The sequence below is a fragment of the Ischnura elegans genome, chromosome 4 (genome assembly GCF_921293095.1).
Source record: "Ischnura elegans chromosome 4, ioIscEleg1.1, whole genome shotgun sequence".
Classification (NCBI taxonomy): domain Eukaryota; kingdom Metazoa; phylum Arthropoda; class Insecta; order Odonata; family Coenagrionidae; genus Ischnura; species Ischnura elegans.
This window is the reverse complement of record NC_060249.1, coordinates 33,254,304-33,263,295: the sequence shown is the minus strand read 5'-3', so window position 1 is coordinate 33,263,295 and position 8,992 is coordinate 33,254,304. Positions and strand designations below refer to the sequence as shown.

At 38.1% G+C, this 8,992-nt stretch overlaps 1 protein-coding gene across 1 annotated transcript in view; it reads right to left on the bottom strand.

Annotated features, from left to right (window-relative positions):
- Positions 1-3,217: 3,217 nt before the first annotated feature.
- LOC124157241 (pikachurin-like) overlaps positions 3,218-8,992 on the bottom strand; it is a 520,685-nt gene continuing 514,910 nt past the window's right edge. The window contains exons 11-13 of the mRNA XM_046531807.1: positions 8,291-8,545; positions 7,602-7,705; positions 3,218-5,067 (exon numbers count right to left, since the gene is read on the bottom strand). Coding sequence (XP_046387763.1) covers positions 4,769-5,067; positions 7,602-7,705; positions 8,291-8,545 — 658 coding nt within the window. The 3' untranslated portion in view covers positions 3,218-4,768. The remainder of the gene's footprint in view (positions 5,068-7,601; positions 7,706-8,290; positions 8,546-8,992) is intronic.

Here is an 8,992-nt window from a genome sequence, read left to right as displayed (position 1 = left end):
TTTGGTAGATTGAATGTAAAGATATGTTACAACAAAAAAATCTTCCTTATTCAGATATTCTCTCGGTAGTTTCAAATAAAACAACACAGAATTTGATGCACACTTTTCATGAATCATAGAGTAGAGGCCCGGTTCAATTCCCATTCAGGAGAACCTATCATTGAGAGATAGAATCACTCGCAACAGTGTGAGCAACAAAAAGCCATGGGAGACCAAGGAGTAGCTGAAAAGCAGACACCCTCTCTGAAGGAGTTGGTGATGCCATCAACTCAGGCCTGGAACTAGGGCCTAGCAGAGGGGGTACGTGCCCCTGGTGACAAATTTCAGAGGGCGGCAGAAAAATTTATTTCAAAAAGTTATTTCATTTTTCTATTTAAACTATTTAACAATAATTATAAAGGTATAAATTAAAAACCAATTTAATCAATGTAACTTCTTAGTAGCAATCATAGAGTGTAATTTCAACTACCATGTGTCTAAAAAATAGCTTAGGGACGTATTATATTTCAGTAGTGGGGGAGGGGTAAGGAGGGAGAGTGGGGGAATTCAGAGGGGGCAGCAAACTGAATTCTGCCCCCCCTGACAAAACTCTTAGTTCTGAACTTGAATCAACTTACTTTACGAAAGGGCTAACGCCATCCATTTTTCATTGTGAATAGTTCAAGAAGTGGACTACGGATCAAAAAACTAATAAATACACGTCTCTTCATTTTCTACACTCTATATCAATCGACAATAATTATAAAATTGGAGAACGAGCCTCATTACCAAAAAAGGATGGATAAAGAGAGAATTTCGAGGACAAGAGGCCATGACTTAAAATATGAGTAGTACCTCAAGATAGTACAATATTAACACCATAAAAGATGCCATCCTGAGTGAAATTACACCTGTGGAATTACCCCAAAAGCAACAGTTGAGGTCTGGTTTCAGTGTACATTAACTCGCACTAGTACATATGCATGAAAGCAAAACTGCTCCACGTAACAACCCAACTACATAGTGCAAATGCTTGAGCAGAAAATAGAACCTGTTCTGAATTGGTTCATGCCTTTGTGCATGTTCAATTCTGGTCCAGCTAAATCATTCATGCATTCGCATATTAACACTTAATTGTTTTTTCTCCGCATAACAGAAATGGAAAAATAATGGAAAATATAATGGCATATTGGGTCTCTTTATTTTTCACAAATTCCATCGTAATTGGCAGCAAAAAATTGGTGAATGAATCAGTTGCTGACCAGCCAGACTGCCACTTTATCCAACGAAATCATTATACAATGGAATGATTGATGGATTTTTCTTCTCAAAGAAAAATTTACCGATCTCATTGGTAAATTAAGTTATGGTTTCACTACTAGTGGGCCATGTTGTTGCCATAGCAACATGGGTTTATGCCTATCCCCTACCTTCAATCCCTATCCTCTCCTGGAGACGTTGACAGGCTCCTATCGTGGTGGTGCCTCCCTCCTTTCTTCCTTCCCTTCCATTCCCCGGGTGATCATGCATATCAGTTGTATTACTGGTTCCCATCCCCTGTGTGCTGTATCCTTCTCAGGGTTTGCCCTTGGACCCTCATTTGATGCCACTTTGACCGCCTATTAAAGAAGTGAAAGATTTTCCTTCTCCATAGAAAAATCCACCCCTTCCATATATACATCAAATTATGGTTTTGCTAATAGTGTTCCACTTTGCCTCAATGATGGCATTCGATTTCCCTATCCATTCGCTGCCAACCCTATCCCCACTCTGGAGACATTGACAGGCTCCCTATTACGGCAGTGCTCCTTTCCTTTTTCCTTCCCACCAAACCCCTCTCCAGAATGATTGGGCGAATAAGTTAAGCTACTTGGTTCCCAGCCCAGGTGGTTGTATCCTTTGAAAGACCCACCCTTACTTTACCATTGACACTTTAACCATGCAAGAATGTGAGGAATGCTGTCCCTCAATCAGGGATAGAGCAAGAGGATCTAGAGGGATGTGGGGAAGATATCATATGTATAACAATTCAATCAAAAAAATGGCCCCAAGAACATTTAAAAATTTTTACAGTTCCAAATTTTAAAGGAAATTTTATTCGGGCAAATTAAAAAAAAATTCACTCATACTCAGTGATTCAACCAAAAGGCTAGCTTGAATAGGTGATGGTAGAGCTCACCCCAGACTTAGACACGGGTGTGTGAATATGACACATTAAGGGTAGGCAGTGGTGGATCTATGGGGGAGGCTAAGTAGGCTATAGCCGCTTGAATATCCAATTTGTACTAGATAGAATGGTAATTTTGTTCGGACCCCCACTACTGCTGGGAGGTTATCCCCTACTTAGTCCCCCCCTTGTCCCTATCCTGGATCCGCCTCTGAGGGTAGGGGGCCTGTTCCTTCCCCTGGGGATGGCCTAGGACTATGAGTATTCAATATTTGGGTGCTCAAAGGCTTCACTCAGGATTTGAACCCTGGACCCTTCAATGAGGAGCCAAGAGATCTACCCACAAAAAAGGAAGGAAAGTTACCATGTGCTCCACAAAAAATAATTCAAATATGAAAATATAGACAGTGCTTAACATGACCTTTACAAATGAATTTCAAATCCCTTGGCCCATTCTGGCCTCCGCCCTTGACTTCTCATTGCTCACTCCCCTTGACCTTGGGTAAAGTTTAGAGTTTTATTTGGGGGGGGGGGGGGGGGTTAGCAATCCTACAAGCGGTTTTTACACAATGGAATACCCCCTAGTGAAATAGGGGTGTCTCTGGGGTCCTCCCATGGAAATTTTGTTTAAATTAGCCCCTGAAAACAGCATTTTAAGTAATATCTAAAAGTAAAATGTTTTGGGATTTATGGAGGTTTTGTACTTTTTTCAGACAAATTACCATTTAAGTAGAGGGGGCCAGGCTCTCCCTTGTCCCCCAAAAACTCCACCCATGACCTTGACTCTCCAAGTTCCCATGTATGGTTTCCTAAAACTGACCCTGTTCAACAATCATTCTTTTTTTTAGGAATTGTCGGGAGACATTCCCTTCATATTCAGCAAAGTAAGGAAAACCCATCCCGCAACAACTTCTTAAATAATTTTTTGCCAGAATGAATCCTGAGGGAAAAAAAATAGTTTTCAAGACATTTGAATCATTGTAATAGAAATCAATATTTTGAAGGCATTTACCAAGCATCCCCATCCTCCAATCCTGCAGGTTTGATCAAACAAACCACATAAAACTAAAATTTTATGAAAGATCTTTATTGCATTTTTGGTAAATAATTATTGTAACACCATTGAAATTTCATTTACTAAGCATGATATTAACTTACCAAGTAAGCCCAATTTCAGATGGATCAGTACCAATTATTCTCTCCAGAAATTTTCCATTTTTTTCTGAACTCTTGCATCGACCTCTTTTGTTAATAAAAACAAAGGAGATATTTCAGAGTAAATTTCCAGAAGTGAAGCAGTAAAGGATCATTGATGGGTAATAGGATATATTACTCAACCACATAAATAAGTTAGTAGAAGAATCCTTCCAAGTCTTGCATCACAATCCTAAGTGTTCATCAACTTCTGAGTCTTAACGTCTTCATCCAATGCTCAAATCCACATACCCTGATATGTGATATATAAAACTGTGTACCAAAAAAAAAGTTAGCTGTAAATTTTAAGATGTGCAGGAAAATAAAAGCAACAATGACTGCTCATGTTCTGTACAGAGGTATCATCAAAACTTAAATATAATATATATCATTTACACAATACACACAAACACCCATTGCAAATATTATTACTCCCAGCCAGAGTGCATGAACATCATCAGGACAAACACAACAGGAAAGGAGACAAGTTTTTTTTCCCAAACTTCTTCTGGGCCACTACAGGAAGCATATTAAGCATGCTCCGAAATGGACTATCAGAATAAATTAACATTTTTTTTAGGAAGCAGTCATACTTCGAAGCAATGAAGTGTGTGATAGAAAAGCAATAGAAGGCTAGGGAGTTGTTATTGGTGCTCATCACAAATGACCAACCAGGAATTAGTGGTACACTGGGCACAGACACACACAAACAAATTCATCGGAACATCCTATTTTTTTTTTTTAAGTATTCACACTTTCCTCACTCAGACCCATCCATTTCAACAACATTGAATTGGCCAAATGATCTGCCTACCCCTACAACACTGATGCCTATTATCTTGAAATGCACTCTGGGCTGAAGTGTCAAGGTCAAAGTATTTCACAATGCGAGACGAATTGTTTTGTCTTTTCAGGATTATCTCCCATAATTTTCCTTTTGTTAGCCTCCTAAGCTAAAAGGACCTCAGCTAGCCTTGTTCCCACATATCTCCTCACATCCAGGTTCTGCCACCAAGCAGCACAATGATGATATTCACCCACGTGAGTAGTGGTTCCGAATTATTCGCAAACTCGTAAGCTAAGATTGGAATTCAAAATATCACTTTTTCTGTAGGCGACCTAATGACGAATACATTCAATTTCTCATTAAAAACTCACAAGCTCCTGGAGATAGAGACACCCGACTTGTGAATCACCACACTGGATAGAAAAGAATATTAAATTAGAGCCTTTTTGTTATGGTATTCTTTGATATATCAGCATGGAATGGAAACAGAAAACGTCATTTCCCTCCTACCAAACATGTGATTCTACGAGGATGGAATTTCAGAGGTCATAGAACAGGATATGACTGATAGGCCACGTTAAGCACCTTACTCCTTTTCTTTTTATGGCTGGACGGCAGAGGGAAAGGGCTTACGTGCCTTTCTAATGGCATCGCAGAATGTTATGTCCGATTACTGACAGGGATGGAGAAGAGAAATGTGCCGGGTTGACATGGGCCGAGTCGTGGGGATTGTTTATCTTCCTCAAGCTCGGCCGACTGATCCCTTTCCTAAGTTTAAGGTCGTGTTGGAGGACGCTGCTCGTCTTCATGGTGACTGCAGATTTTGGAGGCAGAGGCAGAGGGAGGGGAGACTCCCCGTCCAGCACAAGGTCCGAGATGCAACCAACAATTCCAGATGTATACTGACCTTGTGTCCATGTCTCTACAGACTCAACCCCACCTGGAAATGAGTCAGTTTAGAAATAAAATTTCTCTTCATGTACTAGACCCACATTACAATAGTTATCACAGACTCATTTAAACTTATTCACACATGACCTATAATGGTTATGTTCCATGTTTAGACAAGAAGGTTAAATTAAGGTCTATTTTGGATTGGGGTTACTAGTGTGGAAACTTTTCGGCATAAAAGATTCTCCAAGAATTGGTATTTGTATATGCACTTTAATTAACCTAAAGTAACTAACTAGTAATCTTCATTCAATTAATTTATTTTCATTCACTAACAGATTTTCTTTGTATGTTTACTTGGAGTTATTTTTTACATGAATTTTTCATTCACCCCATTTAATGTTTAGAAGTAATGATCATGATTATGTATCATTTGTATTTAATTTCGTTATTTTAATGCAGACAGGAAAGCGAGAGCAGCGGAAAAATGTCAATAGAGACCTCAAAGAGAACAAATGAAGAAAAAATATGGCATACAATGAAGAATTTTGTAAGAAAAAGGCAGAAAATTCTATGGCATAATTCAAGGGAGGATGTGTGTAGAGTCAACTGTGCCTGGGGATTTTGGAAAACCACATGGCAACAAATAAAAAGAAAAATAAGCAATCAGGAATAAAATGACAGAAGAAACCTATTAAAAACCAAGCTCACTTGAATTTGTAATAGGAATGGGGGCAAAATACTAAATTATGATTTACTAGTTCTATCATTTGATACAATTATTTTGTTGCCAAAGAAAGAAAGGGAAATTACACAATGCTAGAGTCATTGCAAATGGTGCAAATTCAAGAATAGAGCGAAAGAGAGCTATCAAACTATTACAGGCGGAATAGATGGAGAGTTTACAATAATGCACCATGTGCAGTAAGGAAATGCTAGGCATAAAGCAGGTGAGGAAGATATTTTTATAATCACAGGGACATTTTTAGTGTTGTATCTTTACAGTGCAAGTAAACAGTTGCATAACACAAGCAAATACTACATAGGAAAAATATTTCATCATAGCTTGGACTAGAGTCAGGATTGCCCTTATTTCATTCCAAATTTTTTAAAAGATAATTAGTCACAAATATGTACATCATTCTCCCCTCCATGGAAGCTTCAGAAAAATCATTTGTAAATAAATGTGCAGAACTTGTAACATCAGAGGGAAGTAATATGTAGTGCCTCAGTCTTGAGATAAGAACTGAATGTTGAACAATAAGATGTCCACTCTTTGTCTGCTGTTAGAATATCGTGGACTTGACACTGTATCATCTTTATGGTGCTACCTACCCCCATCAGCACTTTAGAGCAAACATTTAAGAGGGATTAGAGAATTGAAAATGGCCTCAGTACATGTCGTCAGAGGATTCAAAACTTTGTTATCCAAAGTAGGGATGTGCGAGTAGCTCTTTTTGATCTTCAGTTGAGTTGAAAACTACTCGCGAGTATCGAGTTGAGTCAGGTTAACTTCGGGACTGGGCGATACAAAAATGCATGCTTCAACATTTTCTTATTTTTCCAATCCCTTGTGAATTTTCTATTCTGTGTGCTTAAATTGTTGTGAAAAGGAAAATATAGTAGGAATACATCACCGGGTTGGAAAACAGTCGGCCACCACGGCTGAAGAAAAGGTATTTGGCACCCATGTTGACTACTACAGTGGGTATACGACAAGCTATAACTACGAGGCCAAGTTAATAAAACGATTTCTTTTCACAAACAATGTTCTTTCACGAGTTTCCTGATAGCGCCTCCTGTTGGTAGATTTCTGAACTAACTGGCCTCGACAACTCTGCAACCGAAACTAGGTACTCCACTCAACTCGACATTCGTAACGCTAATTTGAGTTTACCAGGACAAGTCATGGTGATAACTTTACGTAATCCCGTTATACGTTAAAAGTCACCCGCAATGCACAAATGGTGCAAAAAATCTACAGAGAAAAAATCATTTGCCTTAACTGGGATTTGAACCCTGATCCCCTGATTTCTGGTCGAGTGCTTTAGCCAGATAAGCCACCTAGGCGTCATTCTCCCCTGTGCTCAAATTTCCACCGGTGAGAATGATACCTCGGTAGCTTAACTGGCTACGCTAAATATGCCATTAATGCCAAAAGGATTGAGTGAGTCATCATTATCTTGATATTTTTGAATTTTTGGTACTACCACAATAAATGTGCCTGATATTCAACCTGATTCTAAATGATTTTCATCCATGGTCCTATGCATTTTTTACAAGTACATAATTACAAAAATAAAAGTTTTTTTTTTCTCCTGCACCATTATTATATATGTATTTAATTTTCATCCCTGAAGACATTTGTTCAGCGCATCAGGCCTAATATCTCTGCCATAATGCTTCTTAAGCATATTACGGGGTCATTATAAAATGCATGATTGTGTTACAAATGAATTTTTTAGATTAATACAGGAATATACTCTTATAATATCCTTGTTGATAGCAGATCATAAAATAGCAGCAGGAAAGAAGCATTTGTTGCAAGATGGAAGGGAGGAAATAATGAATTTTTTTACATACCTATATAGAGTCCACTATTAGTATTCAGCTGTCGTAATCTGCCTGGAGATCTGTTTGACACAACAGGGCCACTATCAACTACAATGGTTCCTTCTTGTTCACTCCTGTGAAATTGAGGAAAAAAACAAGAATTTAAATAAAAAATTATATCGTGTTAAACAAAATGAGTTTTATCTCAGACTAATTGAGAAATTTCTAATATAAATTTCTGTTTGATTGAGTTTGAATTTCAACTTGGATACAAGATGAGGTTTACTTGCCATATTCAGTCATGTATGTAAATTGGAATACAAAAATATAACAAAAAATCATGAATAGAACAGCAATCCTGCACATAGCATATATAATGTCACTGAGTAAAAGTTACGGCTTTAGCTGCTATGACAGCTACTGAGCCATCATTTAGAGAAAAACAGAGCAGATCAATGGATTATGTAAGCATGATAAATTAGTGGAATGTCATTGAACCAAAAATTGGAGCAATGCGACAAGCTTATAACATTAATAAGTTAACGTTGTAGCTTAGGCTGTTGTAGCAGCTACTAAGTCACCATTTGAAGAAAAACAGAAGAGATCATTAGATTATATGTATAAACATGAACAATTAGGGAATGCCAGTGAATCAAAAATTGGTGTAACCATCACACTGAAAAATATAATCTCTATCAATAAAAAGAGTAATCAATTACCTTGTGGCTCTCACACGATGCCAGAGCCCATCATCTACTCGACTTGCGTTATATTCTAATTCCACTTCTCCACTCCCAAGATTAAACCTGAGATGGATATAACCAGATCTCAGTCCCAGAGCAAGGAAATCTCCAGTCTGTCCAGCTGCTGAATGGTGACCAACTCCTCCACCATGCTGACCACTCCACAGGAGAACTCCAGACTCTGAAGTAACTTTGAACCTCATGTTAATGTCTATTTTATCATTGACAATCCTGGAATAAAAAGCAGTTTGATAATGATTTAAGCCCTGAATCCAATGGTTAATACATAATAAATATGATGGGTGTAAATGCCCAGTGAGAAATGGGTGGTGGAATCCATGTGGAACCCACGTGGAATCCACGTTGAGTGGTGGATATTTGGTGGTGGTGGATATTGAGTGGTTGGACCCACGTGGAATCCACGTTGATTTCAAGTGGATTTGTGGTGATTATCATAAAATGTTAAACAGAATTTCTAATTTGTGGAACTTAACTCTCTGGTGACATTGCGTCATTTATCATCCTGAAACCATGCTAGTTATGTGAAAATGTATCGCACATTCTATTTTTATATAATTCGTGGAAAGGCAGCCATGAGAGAACATGAAAAATCTTAGACACATATATAGAAGGTTTAGATATAGAGTGGTTGAGGTTTTAATGGTTTTAGGACAGCAC